Source organism: Neovison vison, chromosome 4 (genome assembly GCF_020171115.1).
Source record: "Neovison vison isolate M4711 chromosome 4, ASM_NN_V1, whole genome shotgun sequence".
Lineage (NCBI taxonomy): Eukaryota > Metazoa > Chordata > Mammalia > Carnivora > Mustelidae > Neogale > Neogale vison.
In genome coordinates this window covers 35,098,093-35,117,954 of record NC_058094.1, presented here as the reverse complement: position 1 = coordinate 35,117,954, position 19,862 = coordinate 35,098,093, and the positions used below count along the sequence as shown (strand labels likewise).

At 41.9% G+C, this 19,862-nt stretch overlaps 1 protein-coding gene across 1 annotated transcript in view; it reads right to left on the bottom strand.

Annotated features, from left to right (window-relative positions):
• UBR5 (ubiquitin protein ligase E3 component n-recognin 5) overlaps positions 1–19,464 on the bottom strand; it is a 135,221-nt gene extending 115,757 nt beyond the window's left edge. Inside the window, exon 1 of the mRNA XM_044245186.1 lies at positions 19,369–19,464. Coding sequence (XP_044101121.1) covers positions 19,369–19,430 — 62 coding nt within the window. The 5' untranslated portion in view covers positions 19,431–19,464. The remainder of the gene's footprint in view (positions 1–19,368) is intronic.
• Between the last annotated feature and the right edge of the window lie 398 nt (positions 19,465–19,862).

Below are 19,862 nucleotides of genomic sequence, written 5' to 3'. Positions count from 1 at the left end.
TGGCTCAGTGAGTGAAGACCCTGCCTTCAGCTCAGGTCATGATCCCAGGGTCCTGGGATGGAGCCCCAAGTCACGCTCTCTGCTCAGCAGGGAGCTTGCTTCCCGACCCCCCTCTCTCTCTGCCTGCCTCTCTGCCTGCTTGTGATCTCTGTCAAATAAATAAATAAAATCCTTAAAAATAAAAAAACAATAAATAAGCAAACCTCATGATGCCTCTAAACATCTGAATTTTAACCAGGAAAGTTACAGTCTTCAATCCCTAAAGAAGGGCCTCAACAAAACAACAACTTATAGTAACTTCAGTTTTTAGCAGTGCTTAATTAATATAATCACATAAAGAAACCTTATATGTCGATTTTAAAACTCTCTGTCCACTGGACTTTTTAATGTCTCTAAATGTAAAAAAGATTCTCTAGGAATTTCTCAGAGCATGATTAAGAAAAAGTTTCTCTGTTATAACATAACAAGCAACGCTTTCTTCAGCCATTGCTTTTTTTTGTCTCAGCTTCTAGAAAGTCTAAAATATGAATCAACTTAAGCTGACACTTTGCCGACCCCACCTACTACCTTTCCCAACTAGAACTGCTACCCACACGCTTTCCCAGCTCTGAGTGTTAGACCTGGGAAGGCTCTTATCAACTGTCTGATCCCATGTCCTCATTTTTTAATAACAACAATAAGGCCTCTTGTCATTAGAAAGAGACAAAATGACAGAAGGTACTGAATGTACAAAATAAATAGAGTCCTTCTTTTTCACACTGACACAAAAGATGTTGCAATTTCATAACATACTCTTAACAAAAACTGCAAACACACACCCCCCCAAAAAAAAGACTCATGACAAACATCCCTTTAAAACTGACCACAAATAATATCAAAACACCACCTCAGGCAAAGCTATGAAGTAATACGAAGGCCTACTTCTAACAAACTTTACGTGCGAATAGACGTCATCTTCCTATTAATCATACAGTTCAGCAACACCTTTATTTCAATCATAATGACCCTGCCCCAAAAATGCTTCCAACTCTCCTTTTGGAACTGGCTATAAGGCTTCTTTCGAATGCTACTGCACGGCTGAAGCCAGTACAATGCCTGGCACACAGTAGGCATGCAAATGAGTATTACACTAAATAGACTCAGCACCAAAACCTAGTCACTTGAGGGCACATGGGTCTCTGCAAACAGGAAATATCCCATCCTAAAAATTGACTTATCAAATAGATGATGAAGCAGAAACACTCTTGTCCAAAGAAAATTCTGGTCCAGAAGAAACACATCTTGCACCCAAGCACAGTTATAGTAAAGAATTAATAACCGCTTGCCATCGTAGCAATCTTTTAAGTCTCAGAACATAACAAATTTTTCATTATTTCCTAAATAATGCACCCAATCAAACACCTGACTATATGAGTGATAACAGTGATGTCAAAAGAACACATTATACTGACTTCCTTGAGATCTGATCTAGATGCTGCAGGGGGCGGGGGGAAAGCACTCTGTGATGTTAAACTGTTTAACTGTCAAGTTCAGTACTTCTGTCTGGAAATAATGTTCATTAGTAGTTACTACTACCACAAAATGTTTTATGTCCAGTGCTATAAATTTCAAGTCTGCATTGTTTCTACTTTCAAATACATGGTATCAATCTTTTCTAAAAGTTTGATTGCATCCAAATCTCCTTCTGGTAAGTATTAATTTACCACCCTTTTAAAATGATTTTATTTATTTGAGAGAGAGAGTGCAAGCACAAGCGGGAGGGCTGCGGAGGAGCAAAGGGAGAGGCAGAAGTGGACTCCAAGCTGAGCAGGGAACCCGATGCAGGACTTGATCCCAGGAACCCCAGATCAAAACCTGAGCCTAAGGCAGATGTTTAACTGACTGAGCCACCCGGGTGCCTTGTTTATCATCTTTAATGGTCAAGGTGGTTGAAAAAAAAAAAACAAAACTATAAATCCTTTTGACACTCCTCCACCAAAAGGTGGACTCTAATTATCTTCCCCTTTAATACAGGCCTTATGACTTGCTTCTTGAGAAGGACATGAGGCAGCAGTGACTCTGCAGGACTTCTAAAGCCATGGCATAAAAAGGCAGTCCAGCTTGGCACTCTCTCTCTTGGGACAGGGACACATGCTTTTGAAACTTTGAGCTGCCAACCTAAGAAGTCTAGCAAGCTCGAAGCCTCCATGCTGCAGAGACCACACAGAGAGACCACCCAAGGTGGAGATGCCCAAGGAACTGCTCCAGGTCCCACAGAGTCTTCCAGCTACCATTTGACTGCAACTGCATAAGAAACCTCGAGTAAGAACCCCCTAGCCGAGCGCTGTCAAACTCCAGAAATAATAAATGACTGTAGCTCTATACCATTCAATTTGGAGTGGTTTCTTACACAGTAATAAAAAACCAGAATGAAGATCAAAAAAAAAAAAAAACCTCACCATTTTTTTTGGTACTAGTTCCACTGGTATATGAATAAAGCCTCATTTATACTTCATCTTTTGTATCTTTCTTACCAGTTTCCTTTAACTGTGCTAAGTTTAAAAACAAAACAAAACTTTGTATTACCTACTCCTGTGAACTCCCTTAAACATGTACTTCAAGCTTATTTAACAAATCTGTTTTAACCATTGAATTATCTGAAGACTAAATCTTTTTTCAAAATAAAAACCATTTTTATGTAACGTAAACAAAACCCCTCACTTCTATATTCCCTAGTAACTAACAGAACACTAACAAGCCCACTCTCCTGTCAATCAGGAAATATACACTGATAGATTGTTCTCATTTCCTCATCCCCCCCAGTCAGGACCCTGCATAAGGAAACAAAAACAGACAAGGCCAAAACCTTCACCAACCACTTATCTCTTATTAAAATGGTCTCAGACATCCCTGCACAACCTGGCTATCATTTCCACATCTTTTGGAGTCAAGCTGTTACTGATCATGGGATGTTATCTGACAATACAATGTAATTCAGTGCAAAATAATTGCAAAGTGAAATTGCAAATCTTGCAAAAGATGCAAGATTTCATGAAGTCCAGGAAAAGCAATACTAGAAAATTCACCAAAATATCCATACACCACTGACAAATTGTATAAACAGACCAATTAAAAGTTCGTGAAATTAAAAACAATGACGACTGCACTTTCAAACAGAAGGATTTCCACATTTCAATCATTGAGGTCGACCCTTGTAAAAATTGCAAATATTTTTTGTAAAAATAACTCCATGACAAAATTCAAATGAGGCCAAATGCAATGTATGAACCTTGACTGAATTCTGATTTGAAAAACCCAACTATTATATACAGCTATTTTAAAGACAAGTTGGGAAAACTGAATATACACCAGCTATTGGACAGTATTAGGGATTTTCTTTTTCTTTTTTTAGGTTTTATTTATTCATTTGAGAGCGAGCGAGCAAGAGCATCAGTGGAGGGGAGAAGCAGGAGGAAAGGGAGAAGCAGACTCCCCGCTGAGCAGGGAGCCTGATGTGGGACTTGATGCCAGGACCCTGGGACCATGACCTGAGCCAAAGGCAGACACTTAACCAACTGAGCCACCAAGATGCACAAGGAATTCTTTTCTAAGGTGTGATAATGGTAAGATGGTTGTACAGAGGAAACTGCAGATTTTTAGGAAATGCAAGGACATGTATTTAAAAGATAAAGCATCATGTGCAACTTCCAAATAGTCCTAAGTTTTTATATGTATCTTTTATACACACACACACACACACACACACAATGCAAATTTGGCGAAATGTAACAATTACTGAATCTAGATGTATAACCAGGTAATTTATTGTTTATTCTTTCAATTTTTCTGTGTGTTTGAAAATGTTTATAACAAAATGTTGGGGGTAGGGATTGACCTAACCAAAAATACACACACACACACACACAGTGTCAAGGATCACCATTTAAGGAAGACCTCCTACATGAAATATGGGGAGCAATGAAGTTATACTGTGGTATCTTTCAATATTATCAGAATAATACATACAAAAAAAATCCATACACTTAATTCATTCCTTATTCTAAAGATCAAAGTACAGTTGCAAGAATCAATTTTTATTAAAATACTATTTTTTGAAGTTCAAATTAATTTAATAAAGTGTGTATTAACTACAATACCTCAGGTACTACAAATGCAAAGACCAGGCACAATAAGCCTGTCCTCAAACAGGCCACTCTCAGCATTCCCAGATGGCACTCACAGTCTCAAAATAAAGAAAAAGCAAGTTTAAAGAATGCCCCTGCACAGTGATGAAAATGTTTAATAAACCACTTAGGGATATTACAAAGAACAGTTAAATTCACTGGGCTTTCCCATCATTTCTAACTGAATACAATTTTTAATAAGAATACATTTCAAACAGATGTAACATGGAAATTAAACACCTCACATTTAAAAGAAGTGTTTCCTAATTACTAGCACACAAAAAGTATGTCACTACAATGTAAGTTCCACAAAGGCAGGAATTTTTGCCTCCTTTGTTCACTGCTGCAGCCCAAGAGTGGCCCAAAACAAGCCCTCAATAAATATTTATTGATTGACAGTGAATGAATCAGTCAATCAAACAAACTTCAGGTCGCATTTTTTTTTTAAAAAAATGCTTATTTGTAGTATTCATTTATATTTAAGTTATGACAAAAATTCTGTCAGTGTACTAGAAAAAAAAACCCTTAAATTTTACCCCAATGTTTGTTACAATCTGTCTTCTCTCTGGGTGAACTATGAATGTAAAATGGAAATAAGTTCTTGCCCAAAATCCAACAGGCTTTCATTACACACCATTCCTTTGGGGGCAGGCTGTGAACCAATTTCCATAAGCTCAAATCAAAACTTATGCCCAAATATCTAATCCTAATTTAGGACCTTGTTCAACATCAAAGCTCAAAATAAATTTTTTGAAATAATATATGTATTTATAGAACCACCCCTCAGTCTTACACAAAGAATTATATTCCATAAAAAAGGTTTCTAGGGAAAAAAATTTTAACGATATTAAATGTTCTTTATTCAATGCTTTTCATGTTTCATGGGAATGCTGAGAGGTGCCCTCTTTGAAGACAGGCTTATTGTGTGTGGTCTCTGCATTCCCAGTACCTGAGGTATAGTAGTTAGTATATATGTGAACAGTACATGTGAAGGGCTAGCTAAACTAAAACACTTTGTTAAGGATTTATTGGATCTATTATTTAAAAAACACATCCATACTCAAACAGAAGCATATAAAATGCAAAAACACATTGAGACATCAAAAGTAATTCACCCATAACCCAGAGACAAGTGTATTTTCCTCAAGCACTTCTTATGAAACTTTTGTCCTTAACATGGTTAAGATCGTAGACTATTTTCTCTCTTAGACAAATACATTATTATTCATCTCAGTGACATTACTGGCTCCTCTGTAGAATCTGTAGTGTCTTCCCAACAGCAGTGAAGCATCTGAACTGAACCATCCATCCATGCTGGTTCATCTTCATTAACAATAGCAAATTCCAACAACTAGGCTGGATGGAAGTAAAGGATGCCATTTGAAGCCATGAAATCAAGCAAATGTCCTAAACTGGGAGGGAATTCACACCCTTTACTGCACTGGTGCAGTTGCTAAGTCTAACCTAGTAAATTAATCAGTTATAGCCAAAATACATAATCTAGCACATCAACTTTATTTTTCATGAGAATACCAAGCCCATTTTTGAAGACAGTTAACACTGTATTCCTTTCTACTACTCTCTACTGCTCTAAGCATTCTGGGCTTCTTAAATAGTTCATCTGTACTGCCCCCTCCCACCTTAGTGTCTTCACACATGCAGTTCCTTCTGCCTATAAAAATCTCTTCCCGTCTTCAACGTCCTTCCCTGCACCCCACCTCTGGCATGGTCCTCTCAGCCTACCTTCTACTCAGAATCCCAATCCTCCTTTTGACAGTTCTGGGAAGCTTTCCTTCCTCACAAGACCAGGCTATGGGCCTCTGGTGAAGAATCCCCAACTTCTTTCACCACCCCCTTACTGGCCTGTCTTCCCCAACTAAGCTCCACCACCACGCACCCAAGACTAGAACTGATGTGTAGCAGAAGCCCTCTCCAAATTTGCTGTTTTAATGGCAGGTGTGTACACAAAGTGTGTGTATCATTATTTAATTGTATTTATATATAGTAATAAATATATAACAAAAAAACAAGTAACTTCCCATGCCCATTCCAAAAAGAAAAGGAAAAGAAAAAAAAGCCAAGTTAGTGCAGGAGTGCCTAGGTGGCTCAGTCAGTTAAGTGTCTGCCTTCGGCTCAGGTCATGATACACCAGGGTCCTGGGATCAAACCCCGTGACAGGCTCCCTGCTCACCGGGAGTCTGCTTATCCCTCCACAGCTCCCTCCTGCTTGTGTGCACGCGCTCTTTCTCTCTCTCTCAAATAAATAAACTTTTTTTAAAAATTGAGTTAGTGTAGAGTCTAGTCTTTGCCACTTTACTAATTACTTGGGCCCTCTTGCCCTCAATTTCCTCAGTGGTAAAATATGAAAGCCCTAAAATCCTCCTTGGTATAAAACTTTGAACATCTCAGAAATGACTCAGCAGTCAATGTCAAGTAGACATGCAGGATACTCAAGTTAAAAACTAACGTCAGCTAGTACAAACTAAAATCCGGAATGATAACAGATATCCTAGAAAACTGAACAAAGTCCTGTTGAGCACCTGACACTACTGGGACCTACTAAATAGCCTTTCAAAAAGAACAGTGGTCTCAACTCATTGGAAATCAAAGGGAACAAACATTCCCAGTCCCAGGAGGTGTCACACTGTCAATGTGCTTTTGCTTTATCACACCTTACTTCAAATGAGCTTTTGCTACACGGAAACTTCACCATTAAGTTTATAAGGAAAATATAATTAAGAGATAATGTAACTGCACTGAATTCATTCATGTCAAGTTAAATACATCATCTCTCAAAGTTTAAAATATTTTAAAAAGATACAGAAGAGTTGAGATGGCTTTTAAGAGCTCCCCTCCACTTAACCCAACAAGGTGGTAAAGAATTTAGAATGTCCACTGCTTTTACACACCTATTAGAATGAGTACTAAAAGGAAGAAGAGCAGGTCTAACGCAGGAAATAAATATTAAATCTTAGGGGCAAAGCTGAAAAACATACATCAACTACAGCTCCTAAAACAATACGTACAGCCCTACAGTCACACAGATTCCAAGCTGAAATGAACTTTCAGACATCAAACACATCTACCCATCTTACAAACAAGTAAACCAAGACTCACTGCAGGGAAATGACTTGGCCAAGACTATACTAGTTAGCAAAAGAACCAAGCCTCCTGATAAGGAGTCCAGTGGCTTTTCAGTTCACACGGCTCTTCAAAATCAGGACCCAGCCATGGTACATAAAATCTTAACAGATCCACAGTAACACACTCAAATTCTGTAGGAATTTTAATACTTGAAAATGAACATCAGTATCATAAAACAAACCCAAAGACAGATTAAAAACTTAATACAAAACTTAAAGGATTAAGCAGATACACCTAAATTCAGAAAGGTATTTAAGTAATCTCTCTCTACACCCAACCTGGGGCTCTAACTCTTGACTCCGAGATCAAAAGCTGAATGATCAAGAGTTGGATGTTCTATGGACTGAGCCTGCCAGTTGCTGCCCCCCGCCAATATTTCTGACTATGTCATCTCACCTTGGGGTCTTAAATCTGATATCAAATTCTATATCCATTGTAACAGTTCTACCCCATAAATGTCTATAAACATAAATAATCTTGAAATATTTCTGGCAGAGTACTATATAAAATTAAGTATTTTATGTTATTTAAGGGGGAAGGGAGGGACAGCGGGAAAGACAGAATCTCAAGGAGGCTCCACGCCCAGTGCAGAGCTAGATGTAGAGCGGAGCTCGATCTCACAATCCCCAGGTCCTGATCCAAAATCCAGAGTAGGATGCTTAACCGACTGAGCCACCCAGGCACCCCTCAAATTAGTATTTTAAATGAAGACAGTAACAGTGAAGGAATCAGAGGACACACAGTCTCACACTTAAGGGTCTCTCTCCTGGTAGTATTCAGGTCAGTCACCGTCACTCATGCCAGCCTGTGCAGCATGAGTGAGCAGAAAGGAGCATAGACTCTCCATATAAGCTCAAGTATCCCCTTCTCCCCTCCTTGCCAACTCCAACAATAAGGCAGTCTAAGCATTAGGACGAAGCAACCTGTTTTCACACCTTGCAGAGTCCTATATTCTTGTCTCATCCGTGGGCAGTTATCTTTTGCAAACAAAAAGCAAAGGAACAAACAAAACAGAACAAAAACCGCTGTCCATATGTAAACTGCTCTCACACAGCACAAGAGTTCTAGACTACTGTTAAAACTCTGATTATCCAAATCACCCCCTGGTTCTGAAGCCCTGATTGCGGACAGTACCTTCCATGCCCCTACAAGAAAAGTCATTAGGCCCAAGAGAACAGAGGTAAGAGGATGAACCAGTCTCCACACCCTACAACCCTGTCTTCAAAGCCCTTCGTAAGCACCAGGTGTCATCATCAGGTCCATCTTCCCTGTCATTTATACTATCTAGTAGCACTTAGTACATGTTTGCCTTGCCTGTAAAATGAATGCCCCATGAGGACAGAGGCCATCATCTTTGTATCCCAATGTATATACTTTAGTTGGCAAAATAGTTACTGAATAGTTACTTTTACTGAGTAAAAGAGTAAAAATTTGTTCTCCCACTTTCTTTGTTCATTTTCCATTCAAAGTGAAAGAAATCATAGACAACCGTAGACACAGTTCCTTCTCCCTCTGAATTATTCTACAATACGAAAACCGTTTCCCTAGCATATCCTAAGAACACAGAAAATGAGCAAAGAAAACCTACACGATCTGGCCCAATTCACTCACGCACAAGTAACAGTTGTATCACTGACTCAAGGCCACATCGCCAATTAGTGTCAGGGGGAAAAAAAAAATCCCTGACCACTGACTTCCTCAAATTTATAATCCACTCACCAACACATCAAAGACCAAATGACTAAAAACTTAAACATTATCTAGAATATATCTCAACAATTCAAACTTGTCTAAGAATACCAAGTTTTCTCTAAATTTGTGTCTTCTAATCTATGCTATCTTAGCAGAGAAATAACCAATTTTCAAAAATACATATGGGGGAACATGCTCCTTTAAATCTCTAGCACTTTGCAAAGATGTCAAAAATACTTGGTACAATCAAGAAGAGCCAGGTTCTGGGGATACTCGCCCTCTGCACTATTTTTACAACCACCTGAATCTGTAATTATTTCAAAGTAAACAGTTGGGGGAAAAAAAATACCTGGCATACCCACCTGATGCCGCTCCCTGGGCCCAATACTCTTTCACATCCCTATTCTCCAAACTTGACCAATGAGGCAGAAAATGTTCAACTGCCTCTCAACCCGAAGTTCCAAAAAAGTTGGTGTAACAAGGGAATCAGTTGGTGCAACAAGTGAAACCCACTCCTGGGTTAGCATAATGTTTGAGGGTGAAAAGCACACAAACATTTACTGAATAAGGAAAACTAATCTAACACAGTTCTCCAACTCTATGCTAGGAACACATGGCAAATATTTGCACAGGCTAAACTTGACTACCTCTTGCACCAATCTTTCAAAGTCTGCTAGTGGTCGGAATGAGCGTCATTCCCCCAGCTGGACCGGAACCCTGTGAGTACTGACATGTGTTGTTAAAAAGCTACCCTTTCGGGGCGCCTGGGTGGCTCAGTGGGTTAAGCCACTGCCTTCGGCTCAGGTCATGATCCCGGGGTTCTGGGATGGAGTCCCGCATCGGGCTCTCCGCTGAGCGGAGAGCCTGCTTTCCTCTCTCTCTCTGGCTGCCTCTCTGCCTGCTTGTGATCTCTGTCAAATAAATAAATAAAATCTTCAAAAAAAAAAAAAAAAAAGCTACCCTTTCTCAGTGTCTTAAGAGTTCTAGGGAGGACCTCATATTTATGCAACTTTACGCAGACTTTTAAAGTTTCATTTGTAGAAAAAACAAAAATTACTCTAGCCTCAAGGAGCAGGAAAATATCCTATTCTCAAGCAACAGCAAGAGAACCCTTAGTCTAAGGGGGAGAGGAAGGCCGGGCAGGGGTAGTGAGGCCCTAACAAGCACAGCTCTATCTGCTGTCGGTAATTATTTTAACTGTAATACAAAGGAATGTGAACAAGGGCCTTTTATACAGTAACCCTTAAGCTTTTGTGCTCCTGATGATGGTGGTCCATTTAGACACTATGAGTACTACTTTAAATCAATGAAACTCTGACTCAGAAAAGCCACAAAAAATGTTTTACTACAATTTGGTGAGGTTCTGTTACTCTTAAAAAAATTCAGTGTTGTCAGAGAAACTCCATTTCAAAGAAAAAAAAAAAATGGTTTAAACATAACACGCCCAAAAGCCAATGCTATCACCCCTCAAGAATGTCCTAGAATTCACCAAAGAATGATCAAATCTCCATGAAAGCTGAAAAAGCTTTTTCCATTTCCAAAAGTCTTCCGAGAAATCAAGAGGCCATGGTCAGGAGAAAAGAAAAAAGACCAACTGCCCTTCCCCTCAAGAGTTTTGTGAAAGCAGTAACATTCCGGAATGACATGGGGTGGCTGCTAACCACCTATGACTCCTGTCTCTGGATCCAGGTGTTGTGCACCTTCTTCAGAAGCTTCCAGCTCTCCCAAGTGGCAGAAAGGTGAGCAGCTGCCGCCGGCAAAATCAGCCCACGGGTCATCTCTGACCTACAGACCACGGGCTGCCAAGCTGCCCGATGGAAGACACCCGGTCCTGGTTCTGCAGCCCTTCTGAAGTGACAGAAACCAGAGTGAATGAGGAGGAACCTGTGACAGTAATTTGGGTTTATCCCTTCCTTGGGACTCCAAGAGGCAAAGAAAAAGTAGTTCATATACCTCCCCCCAGAAGAGCAGCCACAGAAAAGGAAAGAGCACACTGGCCACAGAAGCAAAGTACTCACTCTCCCTCAATTATTCTCCACCTGCGTATAATCATCAGAACACCTGACAAGAAGAAAAACACACTCGGGGAAAACAACCAGGGCTTTCTGAGAGGAGAGGAAGACCAGGCTAAACACCACTAGAGAGAAAAGGATGCTGAAAGAATTGAACGTTTAAACTGAACATGCACACAACTTAAGAAAAATCATTTTACTGGCGATTCTTTTAAAGCATCTATATGCAGATGATGACACAGAGCAATAAACGGACTAATTCAAATTACTTCTGGACAAGAAACAAAGTCATTCCTACAATATAAGAAAACAGATGTGGATCTGCAAAAAACCAATACCCCTTCCCTTTCATCATTTAGACATTAAAATAACCCTACATTGCTGTCTCTTTTTTTTTTTCAAAAACTTTATTTATTCATTTTTCAGAGAGAGAGAGAAGAAAGAGAGTATGCACACGTGCAACAAGTAGGAGGGAGAGGCAGAGGGAGAAGCAGGATATGGGGCTCAATCCCCAGACTCTGGGATCTTGACCTGAGCCAAAGGCAGACACTTAACCATCTGAACCACCCAGGTGTCCCTGTCTTAACCATCTGAACCACCCAGGTGTCCCTGTCCCTTCTTCACATTAACTCCCTAATCTCAAATCGGCCTTTTCTTAAAGCTTAAGACATCTGCCACCTTCCACTTCTCACATCACAGCAAGCAGACAGTCACAGAAAATCTCATATGAATTTCCCCCTAAGGTAAGGAAGCCACTCACAGGAAGGCCATCTCTGGACCTTCAGATCAGCCATGAGGAAGACCTAGTATCTGAGTTCACAGAAATATCTGGAACACCTTGTCACCTGAATTCTGAAATAGCAGATCCATGCTGGAGCGGAGCTAATTTCTTGAAATGGTAGGTTCACAACACGTTTTCTTCTGAATCACAAAAAAATGGAGTCTGAACTGATGGGAAAAGGAAATAAAAATCTATCCAGCCATTCAGTCCACACTGCTTCCTACACTGAACACAGTCTTATCTGTCTATGCAATCTAGACTACCATCAATACTAATGGATTCTAAAATAACATTGCTTTATATATACAATTTTTTTTAATTAACACAAAAATTTGCTGTTAGGAAAATGTAGGTATCTTAAAAGTAGCTTTTTCGTATGAAAAACACTGTAATATATTAAAGTCAAGAAAAATTTCAAGGATATAAAATTATACCCAGGATGATCACAACTATTATAAAAACAAACAAAACTATCCAGGGACAGAAAAATAGACTAGAAAACCACCAAAATCATAACAGTGGTAGCACCACTAAACTTTTTAAATTGATCTTCTGTATTTTCTAGATCTTTTTTTAAGAACGTTTCTTAAAACAAGCAATTTTTAAGAACAAGTAAGTAAAAACTAGGGAATATCCAGAAACTGAAAGCAACCCAAATTTAAATTAGCAAAAAAACAGATCTGAAATTGTGGCATATCCAGACAATGAAATACCATCACTAACACAAAAGGAAAAAAACTACTACATGCTACATAAGCTAAGTAGAAGACACCAGAAACATGATTCCATTTCTACGAAATTCTAAAGGTAAAATTACTGAGACAAAAAAACAGTGGTTTTCAGGGACGGGGACAAGAGAGGGACTGAGAGTGCAAAGAGGCACCAGTGAAGTTTTTGGGGTGATGGAAATGTTCTATGTTCTTGACTGGGGTGGATACACAGCTGTATACATTTGTCAAAATTCAAACTATACATTTTTGGTGAGTTATACTGTCAAATATACTTCAATAAAGTTGATTTACAAAATGAAGTTGAAAACATTTTATTAAGGTACATGATACCATCAGAAACCAAATAACATTACTCCTGCTACAAAGGTAAGAAAATTGTGCCTTATTTACACATGGAATAACATTAAATTTTAACTTTAATATCCTGACAAAAATGAGAATGTCACAAAACAGTTACCAATGAACTTACCGTATCTCTCATTTTCAAGAGATTTATGACCACAACACTGATTCTATCAAGAAAGTAATACGAAATATGATCTCATTAGAGAATAATGTCTCATAGCCAAGTTCAATTTACTAATAGTCTCACTTCTGTACACTAAATTAGAAGAACCGTGCAAACTTTTCACAGGACTTACTATTCCTCAACATGCCCTACAGAAAACCCTGTAGTTTCAAGAATCCCTTCTTACTCTCATTACAAGGGACTGCTAACACAATGCTCTCACGGGAGGTTAACAAGGGACAGCATTAAGATGCAAGGAGCCTTCAGATCCCAGTGTGATGCTATTCCTCCTTCTAAGGCTACAATCCAAACAAATTTTGTCTTACTCTTTAAAAAGTCAAATTCTGTAACATGTCACAACCCAATTAGTTCTATCACGTAAAACTGCTGATGAAAAATAAGCACTTATCTGACAACAGGAAAATCTAAACAGACTGAATTTGATATTAAGGAACCATTTTGGGTGGGTTGGGTTTTTTTTAAGTCTTCATTATTGAGATGCATACTGAAGATATATTGATTAAATTATCTTATAGGGAAAGTGTTGAAACCAGACTGGCCATCGACGTGATGACTGCTGCGATTAAGGGACGATTGTTGTACCTGTGTGTTCAGCACCCTACTGACTCCACATCTGCGTACGCTTGAAACTCTCCATAATTAAAAGTTTAAAAACAATTCTCAGAGTAAAACCTAATACATCAACCTAAAAATCAACTATAATAATAAATCAACAATTCATCATCACCGTGAGCCAGGAGAGGCTGTTTTCTTTGGCTCAGAATGCCAAGGTAGCAAAATGACCGAAAAAGAGACCACAAGCGGAGTTTGTTTTAATTAGAAGTGATACTATAAAAATGGAGGAAAGAAGACGTAAGTACATTCTCCCCCAACATAAAACTGCTTCCTTCAATACACCCCACAGGAGCTCCTGAAGTGCACTTATTTCCTAAAGATTTTATTTTTTAAAGTACTCTCTACACCCAACGTGAGGCTCACACTTCTAACCCAGAGATCAACTGCCGCCCGCTCCACCGACTGAGCCAGCCCTGCGCCCCTACTGCAGTGCAATCTGACGCCGCCTTCCGTGATGCCACTTGCCTTTACAGACCACTTCCTAATTGCTAGGGAAAAATCCTTCTCTGCCTTAAAATTCAGCCCCTTACTCCTAGTTGCACTTCCGTGTACTGTGTAATGTCTTTCACAAGTGTCTATTTACTCGTAAAGCTACAATGTAGTCCCCGATTTCTTGATTTGATCTGCCCCTGTGTGTTCTGATGTTCATTTTTCATTTGGCTGTTTCATACCGTCTTTAAGCTTGCTTTCCTCAATCAGCTTCACTGAATCATTTCAGTTAAACTTGCCTGTACCTTCCCAGTCCGGTCCTGTAGCAGCACTGTGCCTGGGAAACCACCTCAGTAATCCGCCCGACTGCCCTTTGGTCGGTCGGTGAGGTGATGCTCTATCCCACACAGACCAACACGTGTGTGCTTGGTGTGGCATACTGAAATTTCAGGCAGCTTTCCACTATTAGAACATCTACCCACCACAACCTTTGTTCAGCTCCATGCAATCCCTGGCATGTTTTCAGGGGCCTACTGAGAGGGCAAGGATATCCCTGAGTCTTTAAAACCCAACAGTTCCTCATAAAAATCAGGACCACTTCCTGAATGCTGTGGCCCGTGCAAAAAAGCACTTTCTACTTCACTGTCGTCCAACAGAACCTTCAGTTACAACACTGTCCTGTGTGCAGCTCACTACCAGGGGCTACACAGGGCACTCACGATGTGGCTCGAGTTACCAAGGAACTGACTTTTTAATTTTAAGTAGTCACAGTATGAGACTAACAACTTATACTGCTGGACTTTTCTTCATAAAAGTCATTTCCATTTATTTTTACATCTGTTTATACCCAAGATTAGCTAGGACAGTTGGTCAACCCCAGCACAAGCAGAATTTTGGACAGGATAAGCCTTCCGTGTGGGAGCTATAGCGTGCACTGTAGGGCATTCCACAGCTTCCCAGGCCTTTACCCACTAGAGGCCAGCAGCAGGGCTCCAGCTGTGACAAGCAAAAAAAGGATCTCCAAACACTGCCAAATATACCCAGAGTGGGGGTGGGGGGGTACAACTGCACCCAGTTGAGAACCACTGATTTAAGGCAAAGTCTGGATTCTGCACTCAATGGTAAGAATTTTCTAGAGCAAGCTCTTTGATTTCCTGCCTTCTGATTTTAAAAGCAGTTAAAAGTAACCACCTCTTCATATTTTCCACATTACCCGCATTACAATATTTGTGTTTCCTACCCACTATCTCAGTTGTTCCTTACCAACCTTGAGATGGGTACTACGCCTGACTTAGAGATTGGGGGGGCACGGGGGGCAGGAGGAGAAACAGGGAGTAAGTCTCGAAGTGGTTAAATGACTGGCCAACCAGCACATAGTTAATAAGCAGCAGGACTGAGACAAACCCAGATTTAGGAATTCCAAATTTGTAACTCCTCTATTATCTTACCTGGTAGCTCACAGTACCTAAAGGGGAAGCTCCTTAGAGAAAAACCCTTTTGATATGACAATCTCAACCCAGACTGTTTGATTGCACAACACACAATGCCAAAAAGCAAAGCTCACAGGAAAATTCCACACAGACAAACAATGAGAACTGGTTCCTATTGTAACCAACCTGCATCGTGAGAAAGAATTCAGGATAAGGACAAGTCATGGCATACCCACATCACCTTAAAAATGCCTCTCCCTAGGCCAGTTCTAGGAAACAGTTAAGAGGGTCAGCACCCTGACAAAAGGCCTAAGTAGAAGGAGGAGGTGAGGAGAAGGAGAAATCAAAACTCTAACCCTAAGACAGGTGGCTGCTCTAAGGCTGAGCTGCCTCAAATGTGACCATATCTCTGAACACTGGCCATATGCAACAGTGGAAAGAGACCTGTACTGGGGGCAGGGGCGGGGGTGGGGGGGAGATGTAGACCTCATCTGTCAGTAGCTCACTGTGTACCCCTGGATGAATGCCACAAAGCTCTGGGCCTGTTTTTTTCAACTCATTACTGAAAAGACTGGTCTATGTGACTTCTTTGGCACTTTCCAAACCTTAGCAGGCACTTCCAGCCCTTCCCTCAGAGTCATTTTCTCGATGTTCTTTTGCTGTTTCTCTGAGACAATGAATGATTCAAGCAGGAACATAGTACTAACTCAAGAAATTCACTAGAAAGAAAATCAAAAATGTCACTAAAGTATCTGAGCAGGATGGTTTCAACTCAACACAGTGAATATTTGCATAGGGCCAGCCACTGGGCACTAGGGACCTTGTAATCATCCTGGGAAGCCACAACCAACATCCTAGGCTCTGAACTACTCTCCTCTGCCCTACCCACCCCCACCTACATTCACCAACTGCATTTATTATTTGGTCTCCCAAGGTAATGATTAAAAATTTTAACCCAATACAGAAAGACTATTAACAGAATTAGCAAGTCTGAAAACACAAAGAAAAAAAAATCACATAAACTTTTGCTATACTGAGTATATTTGAGATATTAGAGACATCACATCATTACACTGAACAAAATATCTGACTTTTTACAGGATGTGGCTATTTCAAAATGAAAACTTATTTGGAGAAGAAAATATCGATGTTTTGAGGCCCCCTCCATTTTCTTTAACTCACCAATTTATTTGCAATACCATACTGCCCGGCCAATCTTACTGCTTTTCATGTAAGAATAAAGTCCACTTATTTAAACCCTTTTTTATCCCCCCAAAAATCATTTATCATTTCATTCCTGATGTAGACACATATCTCATATAAAAGTCAAGCTATAGTGGCGCACTCTTCCGATTACCAAAACTTACTACATCTTGGTAAAAAGTTTTTAATGTCAAGATGAAAACGTTCTGGGCTTCTCGTTCTAGTTAAAAGGCTCTAGAAAGCCAGTCTGTCTTGTAAACAGATTTTTGCAGCAAAAGCTTGATCCGATAACTCTGCAAGGAGGTCTGCAAAGAGGATCTTTCCCTCTGAAGAACAGACACAGAACAGCTCCACCAAGGAGTCAGTTACATCAGAACAGGGTGCATGGGTGTCTCAAATGCTGTCCTCACAGATCTCCACAGACCATTCTACCCGCTCAACTCTATGTCCCCAAAATCTTACCCTCAGTGCTTTCTATCTTCTCACATGTCTGCCACCCTGATGTGCACATTTTATAATATGAATCAAATCCACTTCTGTTTCATAAAAACTCAAAGATGCTTTAAATAGTCCTCATATTGTCTACTCACACTACAGGAATCAAAACCAAAACTGATTACTTCTTTACATTAGGAATGACAAAAAAGGTAGCTTAAAAAGGGATCCATTACTTGTAAATTCCCCAGACTAGCTGAAGTAAAATGAATGTTCAAAAATGAATCAGAGTGCCCAAGACAACTGGCAAAATAGGTTTTGGCAGACAGAGTCAATTGAGTAAGCTGGTCAGGATTCTTGGTATATATAAAGTAGGACTAATACAGAAAACGTGGCCTACCTCTCTCCTGCCTGGTGCAGTTTTCTAAGTTACAAGACACACATTCCAGGACAAGCACTACTAACTCGGTCCTATGAGTGACAGCAGAGCTATCCTCACGAAAAGCCTGGTTCTAAAACTTACAAAAATAACCTTATTTCAAAGTCTCAGAGATCTCCATCTCTAATGAAATAAAAATCAGAGTAAAGATCACATAACAAAATGTTAAAATATATGACAAAACTTATTACAGTACTTTCAGAAAGTATTGCAAAATGTTCAAACACTAACATGTTAAATACACTATAGCTACAGCAAAGATTGGACAAATCTGAACCCAGTGCCACAACCTGAGCCGCCAGCTTTCGCCCCACCTGAGGCGGTTAGATACTCGGAGACTCGGGCCAATATCTTAGCAGCAAGTTAGGCCTCTTCCTCCCTCCGGGAAGCGCATGACAAACGGCGTCATGCAACTTATGTCACCCGGTCACTTAGTAAAAATCGTATCTAACTTCTAAACTTGGGTCCAGATGGCCATTCATACTCAAAAGAAATAGAAAGCAGCTATATCACTGGGGGAGAAGGAGGCTTAAAATGCCCCCACTTTCTGGCCCCGTAAATATTCAGACCACCATTAGATCAGAGTCCTAAATTCTAAGACTTAACTTTAATGGAGGCCTCCCTCAACCTTCTCCGAGTCCCTGTTTTGCAACAGTGAAGGAACTTTTCCTGCTTTATCTTAGTTCCCTGAGAGCATGCGGCCCTGCAATTCAATACCCTAAACTGGCAGGGAACGGTGGAGGAGGCAAAGGGAGGAATCCACAGCCAAAACAGCCTTCTTATTAAAGACGACAAAAACAAAAACAAAAAACACAACACCATAATTCCTCCTCCGCCCATTGCAAACCCATCCCAGAAATTTACAGCTTGTTAAGAAAGCAGCATTGCGAACTGCAAACCTAAGAGTTTTCCTTTGACTCTACGCACGGTTTTCAGCTGTCAAATTACAACTCAGGAAAACACTATCATTAGAATAAAAAAGGAAACAAAAAAAGCTCGCACCATAGGGGCTGGGAGAGGGAGCACACCAGCCCCGTTTCGGAAGAAGGAGAGCAAAGGGAATCCAATCCACTTCCCCACCCCCGCCTGAATTCATCCCCTCCCCGGGCAGACAAACCTCACTGCAGGAGCTCAAATTTAATAATAATAACAATAATCATGGCGCTTCCTCCCCCCACCCCACGCGATCTGCCGGGAATCAGCCTCCCCATCCCCCGGGATCTCCAGGCTTGGCAGGTCCAGACCACCCCACCGGACACAGCTCCCGGGGGCCCGGGCGAGCCCGGTCTACCCCGGGGCCTCTCGCCCCGCTTCTCCTCTTCCCTCTCTTTTTACCTTCACCATCCCCCATCCGCATTGTCTGTCTCAATTCAACTTTGACTAATATGGATTCCTCGGGCCTGAGCCGGGCGGTAATTACAGCCCGCCCCCCCTCCGGAGCCGAGTCCCCCCCCGCCATCTCCACCGAGTTCAGCGCGGCTCCTCGGAGGGAGACTGGAGTGGGGGGGCGCAGGGGGAAGGAGGAGGTTGCAGCGCGCTTTCCCGTCTACACCGCGGGCACCGTCTACAACGCGCTCCCCCCGCGGCCCCGGACCCCCGGGACCAGAAGTTTGCCCCGGAAGGGGCCTAGCCGGGGGCAGTGAGGACCCCCCCCCCCGGCCGGCCGGCGCGTAAACACGGGCGCCCGCCCCGGCGCGGCCCCGTGGGGGAGGGGAGGGCGGGGAGGCGCCCTTCCCCCCGCCCGCCCGCCCGCCGGCCCTATTACCTGTCATTGAGCTGGTCCTCGGTGCCCGGCAGCGGGTGAACCACGAAATGGATGGACGTCATGGTGCTTCCTTCTCGTCCTCCTCCCGAGGACTGCCCCCTCCCGCTCTCGCCCACCCCCCCCCCGAACACCCTTCCCCTCCCCAAAACCCACTGCCGCCGCCGCCGCCTCCCAGTCCCCAAATGGAGGGAAGCAAATGCGCAGGGGCCGCCGCCGCCTCCCTGCCGGGCGTGTGTCCGCGGCCCGGCGGTCCGGCGGGGCCGGCAGGGGCGGATCAACACGCCACCCGCTCTCCCCGCGACAGCGCGCAGGAGTGCGAGGCCGGCGGCCGGGACCCGGGGCGCGCCGCCGCCAGCGGCGGCCAGGCGTCGGGAGAGGGGGCGACTGGGGAGGGAGGAGAGGGGCGGGCTGCGGGGACGGTGTGGTCCCGGCGGCGGACGGGGTCCGGACTAGGGAGGTGGGGAGGGAGATTAGCCCGCACCGCGCGTCACTGG